This window comes from Panthera onca, chromosome A2, assembly GCF_046562875.1.
Source record: "Panthera onca isolate mPanOnc1 chromosome A2, mPanOnc1 haplotype 2, whole genome shotgun sequence".
NCBI classification, from domain to species: Eukaryota; Metazoa; Chordata; class Mammalia; order Carnivora; family Felidae; genus Panthera; species Panthera onca.
In genome coordinates, this window is record NC_138340.1 from 95,231,994 (window position 1) to 95,254,383 (window position 22,390).

General features: G+C 36.8%; 1 protein-coding gene across 4 annotated transcripts; it reads right to left on the bottom strand.

The window, feature by feature from the left end:
* Nucleotides 1–11,122: 11,122 nt before the first annotated feature.
* Nucleotides 11,123–21,441, bottom strand: MTERF1 (mitochondrial transcription termination factor 1). 4 transcript variants are annotated; one of them, XM_060633851.3, is made up of 3 exons: nucleotides 21,382–21,441; nucleotides 20,811–20,869; nucleotides 11,123–15,400 (listed from the first exon to the last, which is right to left on the bottom strand). In XM_060633851.3, exons 2-3 carry the CDS (start codon nucleotides 20,840–20,842, stop codon nucleotides 14,212–14,214), a joined length of 1,221 nt encoding a protein of 406 aa, XP_060489834.2. In that variant the 5' UTR covers nucleotides 20,843–20,869; nucleotides 21,382–21,441; the 3' UTR covers nucleotides 11,123–14,211. The 4 variants fall into 4 exon arrangements, with proteins under 4 accessions (XP_060489834.2, XP_060489835.2, XP_060489838.2 ...); XM_060633852.3 differs by lacking the exon at nucleotides 21,382–21,441 and adding an exon at nucleotides 20,998–21,375; XM_060633855.3 differs by lacking the exon at nucleotides 20,811–20,869 and having other exon boundaries at nucleotides 21,382–21,426.
* Between the last annotated feature and the right edge of the window lie 949 nt (nucleotides 21,442–22,390).

A 22,390-nucleotide genomic window follows, 5' to 3' on the forward strand; every position in this document is an offset into this window, starting at 1 on the left:
AAAAAAAAGAAAAAGCATCCAAGTTAAAAAGGAAGGAGTAAAATTGTCTCTGCTAATAGATGATATGATCTTATATATAAAAATCCTAAACACCCCCACCAAAAACTGTGAGAACTAATCAACAAAGTCAGTAAAGTTGCAGGATACAAAATCAACAAGCAAGAATCAGTTGCACTTCTATAAACTAATAACAAAGTGTCTGAAAAAGAAACAAGGAAAATAATATCATTAACAATAGCATCACAAAACAAAATACTTTGGAATAAATTTAACCAAGGAGGTGAAAGATCTATACAATGAAAATCACAGGCATACCTCATTTTATTATGCTTCACTTTATTGTGCTTTGCAGATACTGTGTTTTTTTACAAATGGTAGGTTTATGGCAACCTGGCATTAAGCGTGTCTATTGGTGCCATTTTTCTCATACCACTTATTCATTTCATGTCTCTGGGTCACATTTTGGTCATTCTGGCAATATTTTTCATTATTATATTCATTATGTTTCTCTGGGATCAGAGATCATGACTCACTATAAGCTCAGATGCTGGTTAGCATTTCTTAGCAATAAAGTATTTTTAAATTAAGGTATATACATTATTTTTTAGACATAATGCTGTTGCACACTTAATAGACTACAGTATAGTGTAAACGTAACTTTTATATGCACTGGGAAACCAAAAATTCATTTGCCTTGTTTTATTATGATATTCACTTTATCATGGTGGTCTGGAACCAAATCCACAATGTCTCCAAGGCATGCCTGTATAAAACTTTGGTGAAAGAAACTGAAAAAAAACACAATAAATGGAAAGATATTCTATGTTCACAAATCAGAAGAACTAATACTATCAAAACGTCCATATTACCCAAAGCCATCTATGAATTCAATGCAATCCCTATCCAAATGCCAATGGCATTTTTCACAGAAATAGAAAAAAAATCCTAGAATTTGTATGAAATCACAAAAGACTCCAAATAGCCAAAGCAATCCTGAGCAAGAACAAAGCTGGAAACATCACACTTTGTGATTTAAAACTGTATTGCAAAGCTATAGTAATCAAAAGAGTACAGTACTAGCATTAAAAGAGACTCATAGAGTGACAGAATAAAGAGCCCAGAAATAAACCTACACAAACATGGTGAACTGATATTTGACAAGGGAGCCACGAATACTCAATGGAGAAAAGGTAAGGCTCTTTAATAACTAGTGTTAGAAAATCTGGATAATCACATAATAAGAATGAAAATGGGCCCCTGTCTTATACAACTCACAAAAATTAACTAAAAGGGATTAAAAACTTAAATATAACACCTGAAACCATAAAACTCCTACAAGAAACCATAGGGAAAAAGCTCAATGTCATTGGTCTTGGAAACAATTTTTTTATAATTCCTGTACAGTTAACATACAGTGTTATATTAGTTTCAGGTATACAATACAATGATTTGACAATTCTATATATTTATTATTCAGTTCTCATTGTGATAAGTGTGCTCTTAATCTCATTCACCTATTCCATCCATCCCCCTTCCTATCTCCCCTCTGGTAACTATCAATTTGTTCTCTATAGTTAGGAGTCAGTTTTTCGGTTTCTCTCTTTTTTCTTTTGTTCATTTATTTCTTAAATTCCATATATGAGTGAAATCATATGGTATTTGTCTTTCTCTGACTGACTTATTTCACTTAACATTATATACTCTAGGTCCATCCATGTTGTTGCAAATGGCAAGATCTCATTTTTTATGGCTAATATTCCAGTGTGTGTGTGTGTGTGTGTGTGTGTGTGTGTGTGTGTGTGTATGTGTGTACTTCTTTACTCATTCATCTATCAGTGTACACTTGGGCTGTTTTCATAATTTGGCTATTGTAAATAATGCTACAATAAACATAGAGGTTCATATATATTTTCAAATTAATGTTTTTGTGTTCTTTGGGTAAATACCCAGCAGCGAAATTACTGGATCATATGATATTTCTATTTTTTTTTTTTTTTGGAACCTCCATACTGTTTTCCACAGTGGCTGTACCAGTTTGCATTCCAACCAAGAGTGCATGAGGGTTCCTTTATCTCTACATTCTCACCAACATTTATTGTTTCTTGTGTTTTTGATTTTAGCCATTCTGACAGGTGTGAGGTGATATCTCATTTTGGTTTTGACTTGCATTTCTCTGATGATCAGTGATGATAAGCATCTTCTCATGGGTCTGTTTGTCATCTGGATGTCTTCTTGGGAGAAATATCTGTTCATGTCTTCTGCCCATTTTAAATTGGATTTTTTTTTTTTGGTGTTGAGTTGTATATGTCCTTTATATATTTGGATACTAACCACTTATTGAATATATCATTTGCAAATATCTTCAGTTATGAAAGAAATTTTAAATATATATTTGGCTTGCATTTGTGGCTCACATTATATTTCTATTGGACAGTCCTGCTATAGTGTATCCATCAGCATCTCCCAAATCTACTGTCATCTCCTTAACTCAAGTTACTATCATTTCTGGCCTGGACTACTGCAATGGCCTCATTATTTATCTTCATGCTTCTCAATTGTCCCATTTAATTGATTCTCCTCACAAATTACAGAAATCTTTTTTAAATGTAAATCTCATATTTCTTATTTGCTTAATATCTCTCAATGGGTTTTTCATTTTCGTTAAGGTCCAAGCTTGCTATCATGCATTTTGAGGGCCTACATATGATATGATTCCAGCACCTACACTCCTTTCCATCACTATCACCTCTTCAAAAGCCACTTAACAGCACTCACTATTCTCCAGCAGCATGTGACATCCTTCAGTTCCTAAGACACTCTAAGCTTACACCCACCTGGGCCTATGTCTGGAATGTTCTGTGTAAGCTCTTTGGCTATCTCCTTCTCATCCTTCAAGTCTTAACTTATAATTAGTTCCCTAAGAGGTCTTCCCTGATCAACCAATCTAAGGGCTTGTGCCCTTTACTCTCCATCCTAGAAACTCTGTTTCCTTGAAACACTTTTCTCAGTTTATAGTGACATATTTATTTGTATGTTTAACTGTTTGTCTCCCTTCCTCTGCTGGACTGTAAGTGCTATGATAAAAGGGACCAGGCCTGATCAGCCTACCAGTATAGACCCAGTTTTGGTCAAGAAAATTACTTTAAGGGCCCCGCATAGAATATTCAAGAGTAGGGATTGTTTAGAGGTTAAAAAAAATCTCATAGATCCAGGAATTGCCAGAAAAGAATAGGTCAAAATTGAAGTTAATTGGTATTAGAAAAAAAGCTTTAAATCTGGATTATCTTTGTGAACATTGGGTTAAAATATGTGATCCAGAAACATTCTAATATCTTTTGTTTCTAAATGGGCCAACATTGGCCAAGAGATCCAGTCTTTTTATCAGAATGTTAATTCAATGTATGATTTGGAGATGAGTTTAAAGTTACACCTCCCCAAGTACTCCTCCTGCTTTCTTGTCCTTGATAACCATTCCAGAAACTTCTATAATGCTGACTGGAAACAAGATAGGATCCCCTGACCAAGCTCGGAGCACAATACCCCATGGTGACTTGATAAGCCCTTTGGGAGGGCAGTTCTTTTCCCTACAGTTCTCAAATGGCACGTTCCCTTAATCATAGTGTTGTCAAGCCTCAAATTTATCTAAAAACAGGTAATAAATTATACATGATGTGAGAAAATACTCATAGCATATTTATAAAAATGGGGCTAAAATAGTTACTATGTAATAATCCAGTGTCAAACACAATAGTGCATAGTTGGTATTCAGTAAATATGTATTGAACAAATTATTAATTTTAGCTAGAAAAGATACTACATTTTTCACACATGATATATATGCATAATAAAGACTAAAAAGTTATATACCAATATATTAACAAGTGCTGTTTCTGGGGTATTGGGATCATAGGTACTTTTTGTATGTGTGTTTTTTCTGTATTTTCCAATGTTGTGAAGTTATATGATTTTGCAACCAGGAAAAACTGTTATTTTTATTTAAAAAACAATAAACTATCAAAACTATTCCTCTAGGCTCCCTATGATCTAATTTTAGCAGTGATCAAACTATGGTAGTTATATAAATATCATTTTGATTGGAAAATGAAAGGAGAAAGGGGTGAACTTAGGTTTTCTGAAGGATCCAGTTGGTCAAGCCATTGCCAAGGTGACTCATTTGTTCACTGACTCTATGGAAGAAAGTCAAGGAGTGCAAAGCAAAACTTATCTACGTGGGTACTAATTTCAGGTTGGAAGGATGGGCAGAGAGGCAGGAGGAGGAGAAGGAAACTTCTCTATCTGATGATAATTTTGTTCTAGTTTGTTCTCAAGTTTTCAGATGTCAGACAGAATGTGAACCGGAATTCAACTTGATGAAGGCATGATGCAGACCGTAAAGACATGACAAGACATCCTGTAACTGCAGAAGTTTCAATCTCTTTTGTGCCTACCATGACTTCTGGTGCATGCATTGTGCATATGGTGCTTTGTACTGAAGATAGTTTACATTTATTCCCAATTCTATCATCCTCCCTTACATATTGATTCTCAGATCTAGAATTGTTCACCCAATCATAGTTAAGTGAGCAAGGTTATTAAAGCTGCTATATTAGATGCCATGGGAGACTCAAGAGCACATGCATTCATACTTGCAGTGTCTTCTAAACAATCAAGAAACCAAGGACAGTTTATAATGTGTTTATTTGATATATAACTATTTTCACATCAAACTCTGATTTCCTCACTTCAGATGACATCATTAAGATCTTAATTTAAAAAAAAAATCCTCCTCAAGCTCCCAAGCAAATATAAAGTTAACAAAGTAATTGGATTAACTGCAGTGATGGGGAGACAGTACTATCTGATGCTGGGTTTTGTGTACAGACACACAACAAACACCACCAGCTTTAAAGATAAAAATTAAATAAAGGAGAGGATCTGGCAGTAGTAACTGAACAAATGCAAAGATGTTACTACATAATATTGCAAAGCACTAAGATTTCTAACAGATAAGAAGAGAGCTTCAAACCTAAGTAAAAATGCCAAATGTACCCTAATTATATCATTTCAGAAGTGTCTAAGACAATTAAACAGTGGCATTTTTTTAAAAGGAATGAATAACCGGGGCACCTGGGTGGCTCAGTTGGTTAAGTGTCCAACTTCAGCTCAGGCCATGATCTCACAGTTCGTGAGTTTGAGCCCCACATCGGGCTCTGTGCTGACAGCTTAGAGCCTAGAGCCTGCTTCGAATTCTGTGCCTCCCTGTCTCTCTGTTCCTCCCCCATTCATGCTCTCTCTCCTTCAAAAATAAATTTTTAAAAAAACATTAAAAAAATTTTTAAAGGAATGAATAACCATTCAAGAAAAACCACTCTTGCATTCTTTTAAAAGACATTAAACTACCAGGGGGAGAAAAACACAACTGTAGACAAGAGTATCTGTTTATTCCAGCTTGAGGCTGACAGAACCTACAGATAATGTGGTACCCCACCAATTCTTTTCTGGTTTTTAAAGGATGTTTTTATTTAGTTTAAATTATCAGCTAGACGTACAACTAGCTGACTTTAGAAAACTGTATAGCAAAACCTCTGCCTGCAGTTCCCCCTGCAGTTCATGAAGTTCTGTGTGCAAGTCAGCACAGAGTGATTAGGACCAAATTTTAATTCTTTTACCAGTTATGATTGCTTTGAATTATTAATTAAATGTGTAATGTATACAACTTTAATTGTTTATCAGTTATTCATCATACACACTACGTTAAATTTTAATTCTGTGAATAACTTATCACATTTAGCTAAATCAATAAGCTGCAGCCATGTGTACTGTCCTATAAGAAACGCAGTCATATAGCTTTGGTCAGGATAAACAGGCATTCTGAAGAAGGTGAGCAAGTCTGAGAGATACACATTTATATATGCAGAGTGGGATAATGCTGATCTAAGTGCACTAATTTTGCTGTAGATAGACCCTTGATTCTTTTAAAATTTTTTAAATGTTTATTTTTGACAGAGAGAGAGAGACAGAGCATGAGTGGGGGAGGGGCAGAGAGAGAGCAAGACACAGAATCCGAAGCAGGCTCCAGGCTCTGAGCTGTCAGCACAGAGTCCGACGCGGGGCTCGAACTCACAGACCGTGAGATCATGACCTGAGCCGAAGTCGGCCGCTTAACCGACTGAGCCACCCAGGCACCCCGACCCTTGATTCTTGATATCAGTGTGGAAATATAAAGTCATATACATTTGTTCAATAGAAATGAAGAGTATCTAAACACACACACACACACACACACACACACACACACGAAAATTTAGTCTCAGATGAAGATTTCACTTCAAGTCAATTTTGAATGTATAAATTATTCAACTTTACTGAGGTATAATTGAAGTATACTAAAGTGCACACACTTAAAATATAAAATTTGATACATTTTGACATATGTATATATTTACAAAACCATCACCATAATAAAATAATGAATATATACATCACCCCCCCTAAAGTCTGTGCCCCTTGGTAATCCCACCTTCATGGTCTTCCTCACTCCACCCTACTTCCATCCCACACAACAAATGATCTACTTTCTGTTACTGCAGATTAGTGAGCATTTTCTACAATTTTACATAAATGTAATCATACAGATTATACGTTTTGTGTGTGTGTCTAGCTTCTTTCATTCAGCATAATTGCTTTGAGATTCACCCAGGTTGTTGCATATATTAATAATTCATTCTTTTGTGTTGCTGAATAGTATGCCATTGCATTAATATATCCCAATTTATTTTTTCATTCACTTGTTGATGGATATTGGGCTGCTTCCAGATTTTGGTTATGAACATGTATGTACAAAGTCTTTGCATAGATATAAAGCAGGCAATGTTAATATCAATGTAGAATTCAAAGCAAAATGCATTAACTAGGATAAGAGAGAACATTATACTGTTATCTACTAAAAAGATATTGGTCACAAGCCTCTAGGGCCAGGGTGCCTAGGTGGCTCAGTTGGTTGAGTGTCTGACTTCAGCTCAGGTCATGATCTCACAGTTAATGAGTTCGAGCCCCGTGTCAGGCTCTGTGCTGACAGCTCAGAGCCTGGAGCCTGCTTCACATTCTGTGTCTCCCTCTCTCTGCCCCTTCCCTGCTCATGTTCTGTCTCTCTCTGTCTCAAATATAAACATTAGAAAAAAAAAAAAAAAGCCTCTAGAGCCACCTGGGTGGCTCAGTTGGTTAAGCAACAAGTTTAGCTCAGGTCATAATCTCACAGTTCGTGGGTTCAAGCCCCTCATTGGGCTCTGTGCTGACAGCTCAGAGCCTGGAGCCTGCTTCGGATTCTGGGTCTCCCTCTCTCTCTGCCCCTCCCCCCCCCAAAATAAAGTAAACATTAAAAACAATTTTTAAAAAAGCCTCTAGATAAGCCTTCACAACAACTTTCCATTGTTAGCAAGGATCTGTCGTGAACAACATACCAGTCCTAGCTGATTTTACAGGCAAGTTCTGCCAATCTTTAAGGGAATAGATAGTATCCACCATTTTCAAATGGTTCCAAAGCATAACCAAAAAATAGTAATAAGCTTCCAATTAATTTATGAGACTGACACAATCCTGATCCAAAAACCTGACAAAATGTTAACCTCCCTCCCCCTAAAACACAAAGAAACTATGCACTGAAACTTCCATAATAACAAGGTGAGATGGAGAGGAAACCTATAGATCACTTCCCCTTGTAAATACTAATGAAAACTCCTAAGCCAAATATCAGTAAATTGAATATGGCATAGGTTGTAGTTCCATAAAACAAAGGATGATATCAAGAAATCAATTAATGTCATTCATTAATGAACTGAAGAGATGATTTCTTAATTTTTTTTCAAAAATTATCATTTATCCCTGATTTTAAAAAATAGACAAACCTCTTTGTGAACTAAGAATAAAAGAATATTTCCCCAACTGCATGATAAATAAGCTAGCTGGAACTTTGTTTCTGTGTACTGTTTGAAGGTTTTTATAATGATTCTGTATTCTCAGAGAATAAATTCATTTCCATTGTAAAATAAAAAGAAGAAAGATAATGATTGTAGGCATAAATTGAAGGTACCCTGACAGCTGTGAAGGTGGCATTGGGACATTCAAAATGGAGATGGAAGAACTCTCATAATACTATTAAAATTTTTCACAATTAACACAAAGCTGTTCCTGTGCATAAGCTCATTAATTTTCACACAATATTGCTATTAAGGAAAAACAAATTCCAAATATCCATCTGATTAATAGTGAAACTGAGACAGAAAATGGGATTTTATCAGTATGCCTTTATCTCTCTACCAAATTCCACTCAGAAATCAATCAAAAGGAAGAGCCTGGGTGGCTCAGTCAGTTAAGTGTCCAACTCTTGATTTCAGTTCAGGTCATGATCTTGTTGTTGGTGAGTTCAAGCCCAGCACCAGGCTCTGCACTGACAGCATGGAGCCTGCTTAGGATTGTGTCTCTTCTTCTCTTTCTGTTCCTCTCCTGCTCTCTCTCTCTGTCTCTCAAATAAATAAATAAACTTAAAAAAAGAAATTAGTCAAAAGGCTAAAAAAGAAATTCTATACATAATTTGGTTTTTTTTCTTTTTATTTAAAATCTTTGTGAATTGAGAAAAAAAAAAAAAAACAAACAAAACATGTGAAACCAAAAAGGTAAACATCAACTATCTTGAAAAGACCAGAAGAAAGTGAAGATGCAAGACTGTCATGAGGGGGAATACCAGAGACATGAAAATGAGCAAGAAGATACAGAGAGCCGGTCATAACATTCACCATGAGTGCCTTTCTCAGTTCCCCCAAAATGATCCTACTGCAACTCTGCCTTGTCCCAAGTTCCTGAGTCAACAGGAAATAAACTAAGGAGTGAATGAATGGCCTCAGTCTAGGAACTTCTTGGCTAATTTAGAGTACCCATCTCTCAAGTACCAGGTAGCCAATCAAACCCAAGACCTCCAGAGATGATCCCTAGAGGACCACAATGACTATAAGTCACAGCTCAACCTCCCCAATGTTGGGCAACCAGGCTTATGCTATGATCTCTTCCCAAAATCTCTCTAATAACAGTCCTGCTATCCTACCTTGATTATGCCAAGCTCTTCCTGCATTGGATAACTGCCTATTATTAAAGTCTGTGGCTAGAGTTCTGCCATCAAGAGATCTCCACTAAATCATACTTCCAGTGTAATGTGTAGAGTATTACAGTCCACAGGGAAGGAGCCAATAGTCAAGTTTATTGGATCTTTAGTCACAGACCATGTACCTACCCAGGCCTTAGAAATTATATGATGTAAGGAGAGAAATGATTGGTTTAATAACCCAATAAACTCTTATAAATGCTACTCATTCTTTCATTCCTTCCTGCTAAGTTCATGATGAAGAAACTAATTTTTTCTTTAATCTTTGATATTGTCCTAATTCTTGCAGTTATTTGAAAGTCCTCAAGTTTATGCCATTTAAGATGTACTGATAATTTCCATTTAAAAAATTAAGTTTTTGCAGATACATCTGACATTTGGAGAACAGCAAAATGCAGCATTTTTAATGTTCACATTTTCTAGAGTGAAATTTCAACTTATAAAGTATACCAATGGTGAAAAAATGATATTATGTATAACACTATGGAATACCGAACTAATGTAGGTAGGATTTTTCAAAAAATTAGTAATGTACTAAAATTTACTCACTCTGTTTAATAGAGGGGGACTGACTAGAGAAATTCTGCCTCATCCAAATGACAGAATTTCATGCAAATGTTAAAAATTGTGTTACAGGTGAATACTTAATTGATTCTGTAATTAAATGATTACTAAAAAAATAGTATGTTCAGGATCTATCAGGTTTTTTAAAAAGCAACTTATCAAATACACAGTTTGATCTCAATTTAAATATATATGCCACATACCTACTCATATTACACCCATGTACGATATATTCTGCAAAAAACAAAAAACAAAAAAAGCAGAAGTCCCCAAATGCTAATCAATTATCTCTGAAAAGTAAAACTATAGTTTTTCTTTTTTGTATTCCATTTATTTTCCATTTTTCCCATTATAAACATAGATTTTATTTTTACTCATGAAAATATATTAAAATTTTGTTTAAAATGTAAAATTTTATAATTTTAAAAAGCATAATTTTTATAATTTAGAAGTCTCTAAAAGAAGGTATACATACATAAAGTATGACATCCTACTCTTGCCGGACAGGCATTATCCATTTGTTGCTACAAAGAGGTTGTCCCTCCCAGCTTCCCAGAGATGTGCTGTGTTGTACTGCTGCGCATCCCGCATTTCTCCCTGGCCAAAACTGTTGCTGTTATATCACCCATTGCCATCCCAGGTATAATCATCATGGCCAGTTGAGGATCAACATATATGATATATATATCCTCTCTATATAGGCCTAGGATCCCCTCCTTTTTTTTTTTTTTAATTTTTTAATATATGAAATTTACTGTCAAATTGGTTTCCATACAACACCCAGTGCTCATCCCAAAAGGTGCCCTCCTCAATACCCATCACCCACCCTGCCCTCCCTCCCACCCCCCATCAACCCTCAGTTTGTTCTCAGTTTTTAACAGTCTCTTTCCCCTCCTTTTTTTAAATGCTCCTTTATATTTCATTTACATTAGCCATAAAGAGAATACAGCAAATACTGGAGAAGGGATTTTTAATAATTTTTGGATATAAAGCTTAACACTTAAAATTATGCTTGCTTCCCCCACCCACACCAACTCAACATGCAGGTATCATTTATTTCATATATGCTGATCCTAGTAGTGGAATTACTGGATCATATGGTATTTCTATGTTTAATTTTCTGGGGAACCTCCATACTGTTTTCTACAGTGGCCACACCAATTTATATTCCCACCAACAGTGCATTAATGGCTCCCTTTTCTCCATATCCTCACCAACACATGGACGCTAGTAGCCATTCTGACTGGCGTGAGGGGATATCTCATTGTTTTAATTTGTATTTCCTTGTTAGTAATGTTGAGTATCTTCATGTATCTGTTGGCCATCTGTATGTCTTCTCTGGAAAAATGTCTATTCAGATAGTTTGCCCATTTTTTTTATTTATTTATTTATTTAGAGAGAGAGAGAGAGAGAGAGAGAGAGAGAGAGAAGGGGGAGGGCAAAGAGAGGGAGAGGGAAAATCCCAAGGAGGCTCCAGGCTGTCAGAGCACAGCCCGACATGGGGCTTGATCTCACAAACCATGAGATCATAACCTGAGATTAAATCCAGTCAGACGCTTAACTGACTGAGCCACCCAGGCGCCCCAGTCTGCCTATTTTTTAATCAGATTGTTTGATTTTTTTGTTGTTGTTGTTAAGTTGTATAAGTTCTTTATATATTTTGGATATTAATGCCTTATCAGATGTATCATTTGCAAATATCTCTCCCATTCACTAGGTTGCCTTTTTGTTTTCTTGCAGGTTTCATTTGCTGTACAAAACCTTTTTATTCAGGTGTAGTCCCAATAGCTTATTTTTGCTTTTGTCTTCCTTGCCTGAGGAGATATATCCATAAATATATTGTTGAGGCTGATGCCCAAGAGATTACTGCCTATGTTTTCTTCCAAGAGTTATGGTTTTAGGTCTCACATTTAGGTCTTTAACCCATTTTGAGTTTATTTTTGTACATGGTGTAAGAAAGTGGCCCAGTTTCATTCTTTTGCATGGAGCCGTCCAGTTTTGATGCCAATAATGTTTTATCTCTTCTGCCACCCACGTCCCTCAGGTTCCTTATTGCTAAATTCCAAAGCAATGCCTCAGAAAATACTTCATAAAATTCAGAAGATGTAGGGAACCAATGCTTTGTTAACAATAATATTTACTCCCAATAATACTATTATACCTATACAATGGAATATTATTTGGGAATAAAAAGTAATAAAATACTGATATGTGCTACATGGACCAAACTTGAAAACATGATGCTAAGTGAAAGAAGCCAGTCACAAAAGACCACATATTGGATAATTCCATTTATATGAAATCACAGAATAAACAAATTTAGAGAGACAGAGAGTAGATCATTGGTTGTTTAGGGCCAGGGAAGGGAGGGGACAATGGGAATTTACTGCTAATAGGCAAAGGGTTTCTTTTAGGGGGCATAAACATATCCTAAAATTAGATTGTGATGATTATACAGCTCTAGGAGTATAAAAAATATTGAACTGTATAATTTAAGTTGGTGAGTTATGTGAATTATTTATCCATAAATCTATTTTTAAAAATATTATAACTGTATTACAGCTATCATTGGACAGTTACCATCTGCAAAAAGATTTAGAGACTCCATATCATCTGATATTTGCCATCTGTGAGGCCAATTTTTAATCTTACAGCTGAGAAAACAAGTTCAGTGAAGTTAAAATATTTACACAAAGGTGCAGAGCCGGTCAGGAATGATGCCCAGATATATCACTCTAAATAAGTATCTCTCTAAAGCCTATGTTTTCTTAACCATGCCATACTTGCCATCAAATAGTGCATTGGAAATAATTATAAGACTATCATTGACATAAAATGGCCTTGAAAAAGGCCACAGGCATTATGTTTCTATCCTTGTCATGAACGGTTTTTTGGAGGTATCACTGATAGGAAATAAGGTTTAAGAGGTTTAGCACCATTGTTATTTAATTCAAAATCCATATCTAGAAAACAAATGCCTCTGGAAAACAGTGGAAAGTAACTAAGGTCATATAATTTGTCCCTTCTCTTTCAGTTCAAATCAGAGCTAGACTGCAAATGTCTTCAAGTCATTACCTGGTTTGTCATTTTTTAAGTCAGTGCATCTAAAAATCTCTTGTTCTTTATTTATATTAGATGAAATTCCCATAAAACATAAATATATAGAAACTATAACCATTTCTTTAAACTACATTATCAGGTAAAAATATTTCTTTATTTAGACTTTATTACTTACATTTAGTTTTTTATACATTTAGAGGTCTTCACAAACAGTAACTTAGTCATCATTCCAAAAAGGTATGTGGATTAAAAAAAAGTTAATTACAAGAGAAAGAAACACAGATATGCTAAAAGAACCATATTTTGTGACTTCTTCACCTATAATGCAACTAATTATCATTTAGTTCCTATATTCGTCTATTCGATGCTGTAACAACAGACACACACTCAGTGGCTTAAAACACAAAATGATTATATTATAGTTCTGAATGTCAGAAGTTTGACACATGTCTCAGAGTGCTAAATTTAAGGTCCCAGCAGGGCTGTGTCCCTTTCTAGTAGCACTAGGGGAGAACATTTCCTTGCCTTTTCCATTTTCTTTGAGGCCACCTGCATTCCTTGGCTCATGGTCCCTTCCTCCTTCAAAGCCAGTAAATAGGGTCAAGTCCTTACATCATATTACTCTGACCTCCTCTGTTACATCCCTCTTCCATTTTGAAGGACCCATATGATTACATTGGGCCCACACAGATAATCTGGGATAATCTCCCTGTCTTAAGGTCTGTAATTTAATTGCATCTGCAAAGTCCTTTTCCAGTGTAACATAACACATTCAGATTCTGGGAATTATGACACTGACATCTTTGGGTGGCCATTTTTCTGCCCATCATAGTTGCCATTTTCTTCAAAGAAAATCAGGATATACCCATAGTAAATTGAGCCTAAGTTGGGGGGGGGGGGGGTAGGGGGAACATACTAATGGTTTAATTGGAGAATGTAGAACTTGAGATAAAAACCCCTCCTTTCTGGTTTGTCAGATTTTTACTGGCATTTTATTTTGAAGATGAGCCACAATTAGATATGTGGGAACAGGAGAAATCAGTTGCCATTCAAAACCCTGAGAGGAAATAGAACTATCCAAATGACTCTGTTGATTTTTTAATCTGAATAGGAACCAAAAGCTTATTTTGTACTTTTTATCTTTCCACATATTGTTCTGTCCTACACTCAGGAAACTACCATTCATAGGACAGTCACAGCCTGTATCATATAATTGGATGTTGTATTAATTCAAACTAGAGAAAAGATAACTGGAAAAACTATACTAGAGCATCCTGACCATGAGTTTTTACAAGCCTTTACAGTAAAATATCCAAAGGATCATTAGCAGCAATTTTTGCAGGTTATACAGTATATACAGTTAAGAAACCAAACCTCTCCTTTTTGAAAGGCCCAAATTCAAAATGAGGTATCATTACATTATAAGATACTTTTTAATTCCCTAGAACAATGTTCTGTTCAGTGTTTAACTTTTTCAATTTAGCTTTATATCTTTTTTGACTCCAAGATAAAAGAGTGATGTTTGATGTACTGAAATTATAGCCAGCATTTACCAATTCTTTGATTCGACTTTTTAAAGTACTTATGCTTGAATCCAAAATCCGAGGATTTTCAATTATTTGTGATACGCTAATTTTTTCTTCTAGGAGGCAGTCTATTTTATCATTAAACTTTTTCTCTCCCAAGAAGACCACATCTGGATAGCTTAAGATAAACCTGTGCACCTCTTCTTCAGTACACCCAAGAGAAAACAGCTTCTCCTTGATATTTGTGTAGTTTCTGCTGACATAGTCATTGGAAAGGTCTAGAATTTTAGCTCCTGGACCACATAGCAGAATGAGCAGCTGCTCATTGTTCAAGTTGAAAGTTGACTGTAAAAACTCAATGTTAGTTTTCACCCGTTTGGTACTCTGAATTAAAATGAAAGGGTTTTTAAAAATTATCTTCCCAACAAAATCTCTGGGCTCATTGTGACCCAATGACAAACAGACTTCTTGCAAAAGTTCAATCATCTGTTTATTCAGATCTAGACTATTGGAGAAGGTACGTGGGGCATTGGTCAACAATCGACAAAGGCATTTATGGGTCAATCCAACTGAGTAGAGGAACTTGATATTATTTTCTAAGTTTAGGTTGTTTCTGGACCGAAAAAAAGATTCAGGAGAACGTTCCAAGATGTTTATAATTTCAAGGTCTGATGTCGTAATTCTTCTCCACAGATCCCACCGTTCTGAAAGACTTTCAGGTGTGCGTGTAATGGCTCGTGGATATCTTGATATAATGCTAGCAATCACTTCTTTGCTAGCTCCTTTGGATAGAAGGAACATCTTCAGGTCTTGCTCTTTAGTTCCTATCCTATTAAAAACTCCAGGCTGTCGTTTTTTCGCCATGTCAACATCTACTCCCATTTTAAGTAGGTTATTCAGTAGTTCTTCATTCTCTGAAGACTCATTGTCTGTATTACCACACTTCACGCTGTAAAGCCTAAACGAAACTAATTTAAGGAGGATTTCTGCAGGAAACCGGATCATCCAACATCTTGAACCAAAGAGAAAGTTACCTCTCATACACAAGAAGTTTCTTGGTGCCATAATGGTCAGATATCCCAAACCTTTTGGAATGCTGTATAAAACAACATACATAATATTATGCAAATGCATGTGTTAACCAGCTTAAAACCCATATTATGATCCTATAAGCACCATGGTCTTTTCTCTAAAAAATATCTGTAGCTCCAGCTTTCCTGGTGTTGTTCAGCCTCTGCATTCCCACTCTCTAGGTCACTGCTTCTGATTATCTGTGGGCCTGGAACTGTTTCCGTTCTTAATGTGAAGAAAAGAAGTATAATATCATCATTGCCCCAGAATTATTCCTGCCTTTGTCTTGCTCTTTATATTTGGCCTTGTCTACGTTTGCTACCCAAAAACAGTTGCCCCTCTCTACCTCTGCTTTATCCTGGTTTTCAAACTTTGGTTTATTCCTACTAACCAACGCTTTCAATTCTGCCTTGTCTTTCAACTTCCCAGATTTTTGGCTTGCCTCTGCCCATAGATACCAGACTTCTTTGCCCCTGTTCTCTCTTCCTGGCTCCACAAACTCTAAATATAGCCCTGAAAACCCACTCTTCAGACTAATTTCCACCTTAAACATCTTTTTCTAGATTCAGGGTTCTCTTTAAACCCATGCTATCATTAGTCTTAATTCTTAGCTTTATATGAACCTCTGGTCAACAGTTCCCAATCTCAATCTCCTTCAGTTTACCCTATTGCCCCCTTGGTTGTAACCCAACTACTCCAAACCAATTTTTATCTTCAAAACGATCTACTTGGGCTATTTAATCCACATAGTCCACCGTATGTGGAACTGTGCTGAGAGCACATAAACATTGAAAAGTTACTCTTACCATCTTCCCCCACCCTACGTTATAAAAGATGAACCCAGGTCTCTCTGCATCTGTTTCACAACACATAACTTCAGGCGAATGACCAAAACTTTCCTAATCATTTAGAAATGAGGCACAAAATTACGAATTTATATATAATAACCATAGGTCCATACTAAAATGAGTATTTCCATTTATAGGAAATATTTTATCAGGAAAGCAACAGAAAATTTTTCTTCTGTTATTCAATTTGTCAGATGACTTATGTTCTTAAGTTAATCATGGTCTGAGTCATAACATATTTTTTAAATTGTACTTTCTCTTAATTTAGTTTATTTATTTTGAGAGAGAGAGAGAGAGAGCAAGAGTAGGGGAGGGGCATAGAGAGAAGGAGAGAGAGAATCCCAAGCAGGATCTGCACTGTCAGCGCAGAGCCTGATACAGGGCTCAATCTCACAAACCATGAGCACAAGCTGAGCCGAAATCGAGACTCAGACGTTTAACCAACTGAGCCACCCAGGCATGCCTACTTTTTCCTTTTTAGACTGTATAGCTGTGACAAACTCAATTCTTAATTTCTAATTAGTAACAATGGGCTCTTATCACTTAAAGGAGGTATTTCCTTTCTTACCTCTCCTAATTAAACATAAAATAAAAAAGAGACAGATGGTTCCAACTCACCACTAATATCTCTGGGCTTCAGAGATACTGCTTTCAAAGTCAGTATCAAAGAAAGCCTCGGGGCACCTGGGTGGCTCAGTTGGTGGAGCGTCCAACTTCAACTCAGGTCATGATCTCATGGTTCATGGGTTCAAGCCCTGCGTCGGTGTCTGCTGACAGTTCAGAGCCTGGAGCCTGCTTCAGGTTCTGTGTCTCCCTCTCTCCCTGCCCCTCCCCTGCTTGTCCTCTGTCTCTCTCTCTCTCAAAAATATTAAATAAACATTTAAAAATGTTTTTAAAAAACCTTTTCTGTGTCTACCCTTTTAATGATACCAATTTAACAAGAATTTAAGATTATGTCTACAGGCAGGGAACACTCCTGTATTCACAAGATTCTACAGATGCTCAAAGAATTAGAAAAAGATTCCCAAACTATAGAAGCAAATAACATTCAAACAAAAATGAAGGACACTCATATAATAAACATCAAACAATGTGAATATTTATTTATTTATTTTTGAGAGAAAAAGAGAGACAGAGACAGAGAATCCCAAGCAGGCCCGACACTGTCAGCAAGGAGCCTGACATGGGGCTTGAACTCACAAACTGTGAGATCATGACCTGAGCCAAAATCAAGAGTCAGATGCTTAACCAACTAAGCCACCCAGGTGCCCCAACAACAGCATATTTTAGATTGCCCTATGCTTTGAGTTCACTATTCTTTTCTTCTCCATAATACCACATACTACTCTTTAACTACAGACTCTTCCAAAAATGCATGAATTTAGAAACTCAAAAACAAGATCCTCCTTCTAACTAAAGAATGAAGGCTCTACTCGCACAGTTCAACAATCTGTTCTCTCTTTCAGATGCTTAAGGGTGCCCTCCACTGGATAATGGTTCCGAACACTGACAGTAGTAGATAAGATCTGTGTTTTGGAATGAGGGGTCAAGATGATCAAATGGGATACAGGAAGAAAAGAGTAAAACTCCAATTTATATTTGGCTTTGCCTTTAAAAAATTCCACTATATATATATATATATATATATATATATATATATATATTATATATATAACAGTATGGTAAAATGTGTATAATTAGTAAATATACATACATTGGAAGTACACATGTATAAACCTTTTTTACTGAGAGTGTATACAACCAAAAATCTGAAGACGACCATCTAAACAATAAACTCTTGAAATGATTAGCACCATGACAAACAGGCTGAGCAAGCCACAGAAAGTTCACGAGTAACTGTACTAATGAAAAACTAACAGTGAAAATATATGCCAAATTTCTTAACAAAGGAGTCACAAATCCAAGGTTTCTACTGAATCTGTGAAGGTGAATTTTACATCTTGTGTATAATTCGCTCTCCACAGAAATGTCTTTCACAGGAATTAACATGTCTAAAACTAAACTGAACATCTTTCTAGCCCCCAAAGTAGCCCTCTTCTGATTAATGAAATCACTACCACTATCCTGTCACTCGTGATAAAAATCTAAAAGTGATTGCTTTCTTCCTCTTCCTCAACCCCCAGTCACTGAATCATGTAGATTCAGCTTCCTCAGCTGAATCTTTAGTATCTCTACACTTTGCTATTCTTTCCCACCCAGACTATAACAGCCACATAACTTGCTTCTCGAACATCAGTCATGCAAAAATCCCACCATAGTATACTTGTCAAACAAAAAAGTACCCTATTCCCTGATTAAAGACCTCTACAGTTCTCTCCTAGAGAGCACAACTCTTCAGACTGACCTTCAAAACTCTCACCGCACAGGGCGTCTGAGTAGCTCACTTGGTTGAGCATATGACTTAGGCTCAGGTCATGATCTCACAATTGGTGAGTTCAAGCCCTGCATTGGACTCTCTGCATTCAGCGCAGAGGCCACTTTAGATCCTGTCTCCCTCTCTCTCTCTGCCCTTCCCCCATGTTCTCTCTCTCAAAAATTAATAAAAATTTAAAAAAATAATAAAAACCTCACCACAGAGTTGCAACTACCTTTCTAGCTGTCTGTTCTATTCTACAACCCCACAACAGGCACTATCGCCTCTCAAACTTCAAATCCTAAACATTCTTCCCCATTCTTGTCTCCCTGCCTTTGTGGAAGCTTTTCTTTCAGAAAGGCCCATTCTCTGGCTAACATTAACAACTCAGGCAACAACAGATGTTGGCAAGGATGTGGAGAAAGAGGATCTCTTCTGCACTGCTGGTGGGAATGCAAACTGGTGCAGCCACTCTGGAAAACAGCATGGAGGTTCCTCAAAAAATTAAAAATAGAACTACCCTATGACCCAGCAATTGCACTACTAGGTATTTATCCAAGGGATACAGGTATGCTGTTTCAAAGGGGCACATGCACCCCAATGTTTATAGCAACACTATCAACAATAGCCAAAGTATGGAAAGAAATGTCCCTCGACGGATGAATGGATAAAGAAGATGGAGTATTACTCAGCAATCAAAAAGAGTGAAATCCTGCCATGTGCAACTACATGGATAGAACTAGAGGGTATTATGCTAAGCGAAATTAGTCACAGAAAAGCAACTATCATATGACTTCACTCATATGAGGACTTTAAGACACAGAACAGATGAACACAAGGGAAAGGATGCAAAAATAATATAAAAACAGGGAGGGGGACAAAACACAAGAGCCTCTTCAATAAGGAGAACAAACAGAGGGTTACTGGAGGGGCTGTGGGAAGGGGGATGGGCTAAATGGGTAAGGGGTATTAAGGAATCTACTCGTGAAATCGTTGCACTGTATGCTAACTAACTTGGATATAAATTTAAAAAATAAAATAAAATTTTAAAAAATAGAAAAAAAAGAAAGGTCCGTTCTAATATCTATCCATAGTATAAGGTTTCATTCAAATACTAGCTCCCACAAATCTTTAACTTGTTAAACAAAAACTTACTGCTTAAGTGAATCATTTGTTTTCTAATAACTTATTACTAAAGAATCTACAAATAATATTCTATTTATAAATTTTAAAAAAGAACCGAACTGGACTTAGAACTGACAACTAAAATTTGGATTTGATTACAATACTACAAATATAATATATTGACTGAAAAAATGGTATGAGTGGTCTCAGCTAAGCCTGAAAACAATGACACCTATTATCAACTGCTGGTGAGCATGTGAGGAAATGCAGGAAATTCTCTGCAAATACCACTGCTAGAAAGGAATTTGGCACCATCCACCATATCCTTTAACCCAGTATTTTCACTTCTTTAAGATTATCCAAAGGAAAGGACAAAACACATTTGTTATTAAAAAAGATGACCATCCTAACATTGTTTGCTATAGCAAAAAAGAAGCCCAAATGGCCACCAACAGTAGAATGGTTAATAGTGATATATCTATGTAACATAATACTACACAACCCAGTTTTCTTAAAAAAAAAAAAAAAAAAAAGGCATAACTAACACAATAGAAGGATATCCAAGATATTCTAAGGGGCAAACTGCATAACTGTATGGATAAAAAATATCACTTATATAAAGGCAGAAGACATTAATACATACGGGGGGGGGGGGAGGTAGATGACTGTTATCTCTGAGAGTTTAAAGGGGTCTATGTACTGTTTCTGAAATTCTGTGATATTATTTAATAAATGTTATTTTGCAACCAGTTATTAAAAACAAATGTGCAACCAGATAAATTAAAAACAACTTGATATTCCATAATTAATTGCAACGTCTCTCAATTTGCTGTCTTTAATTAACCAAAACCATTATTCCAAGGGCTAAAGTCCAAAATTAACAAATACACTGAAAACCTCTGTACTCATAACTTGTAAAGCCTAAGAAATAAAAGAGGATATCCGTTCTCCTCTGCTCCACAATTCGCTTGACAAAGGCACTTTTAATGGAGATGGTTAATCAATGCCCCCAAGGTACTAATTCTAGATGGTCTTCTTTTGATGAAATAAAGGAAGTTTGGAGATCTTTACAGGTATCCATTTCTCACCTCATTTGTCTTAAAGAGAGAGGACTTTGCATTTCTCCAGGTCTAGAAAACAGCTGTCCCTAAAAATGGCAAATAAATAAGTGGGGGGGGGGGGGGGGGAGACAAAATATTGTCAGCACTTCGTAATACAGAAAATCGATCCCAGCTAACACTGCATAACGTTCTTGTGAAATGAGTAACCTCTTACCTACTAGGCATCTCTCTCAGAGATGTGAGAAGAAAACGGCGAGGACACGCCTGAGTATTAATGCGAGAAAGCTGCGTAATCACGAATATGATTTGTAAAACCAAAGCTAAGGGCTTCACGTACATGGTCTGTCTTCAACCCCACAACTTAAAAGGCATTATTCCTAAAATTTAAAAATCGGGAAAAGGCCAAGCTCTCTCACAAGTTCTTATTAGCTAAATGAAGCTAATATAATTCCACGGGTTCCATTCCATGCATTCTTCCCCTCTGCCTCCCCAAAATCAACTCCCCCAGGGGTGGGGAGGAATAAAGACTCCACCGTACATCAGTATCACCCAACCCCGCTTCTAAAAAGAAAAGGTACAGGCCCAGCTAGCCACAGACCTCAAACTGGACCGTACTTGCCAGATGCCTTTACTTCCGGGTCTGGGGAGGGAACTAAAGAGCGGAAATGAACAGGCTAACTTCCGGTCGCGCACAGGTGACGTCGCTTTCCTTGCGCCCCCCGGCGGCCGCGTGGCGTAAACCCAACGCGAAGAGCCCGGCAGGGGGCAGCACGAGACCGTGGTGAGTGCTGGGGACAAGCCTTCTGGCTGGTTTGGGAGGCGGAACCCGAGACTTCCCCGACGTCCCTGCCAGAGGCCAAGCTGGCTGCAGGGATGTATTGCCTGCCAGCGACTTGCGGTGGGAAAGTCGCTATCATGTAGATGAACTGCAGCGTGATAGGGTGATTACGCTTATTAACATGATTAACAAGTGCGGGTCAATATCTCGGCGTTTGATGCCAGAAGACTTGTGCGATCCGGGGCTCCTAAAGAGTCTCAGGTGCTCATTCTTTCTTGAGGTACCTTGGAAATCCTGGATTGTGTCTTCTAGTCCGAATTCAGTTTAGGCTTTCAGGCTAGGAAGCAGTTTTCATATACTTCTATGCAGCACGAGTTACCTATGCTTCTTCTGAAATTGTGACTAATTTAGGCTATTATTTCAACAGAAATAATAATAATAATAATAATAATAATAATAATAATAATAAAGTTTCAACAGAAGCTTAATCTCCACAGCAGATGGATTTTTGCCATTTTTGAAGGCATCGCCTTAAACCTTCCTAGTCCTGTCAATCCCACTTGCCTGGGGATAGTAGCATTGGAGATTAAACTTCAATTCAAAGCAATTCTGTTGCCTCCAAAAGACCTAGCTTAATGAAATAATCATCCAGCCACTAAGTTATATCTTCCCGAGGAAGTGATTTGGTCTTTAGAAAAACAGAAAGTGGGGGAGAGGGTTGATCCTGAATTCTACTGCATGGAAGAATTTGCTGCTTTACCCTACTCTATGTAGGAGCATATGATAGATTTTTCTTTATCCCATTTCTGCGCTAATTAATGTTTTATCC

Bases quoted from the DNA above. Each gene is read 5' to 3' on its own strand.
- MTERF1 (XM_060633850.3), bottom strand. From the start codon at position 15,438: ATGCATTTGCATAATATTATGTATGTTGTTTTATACAGCATTCCAAAA.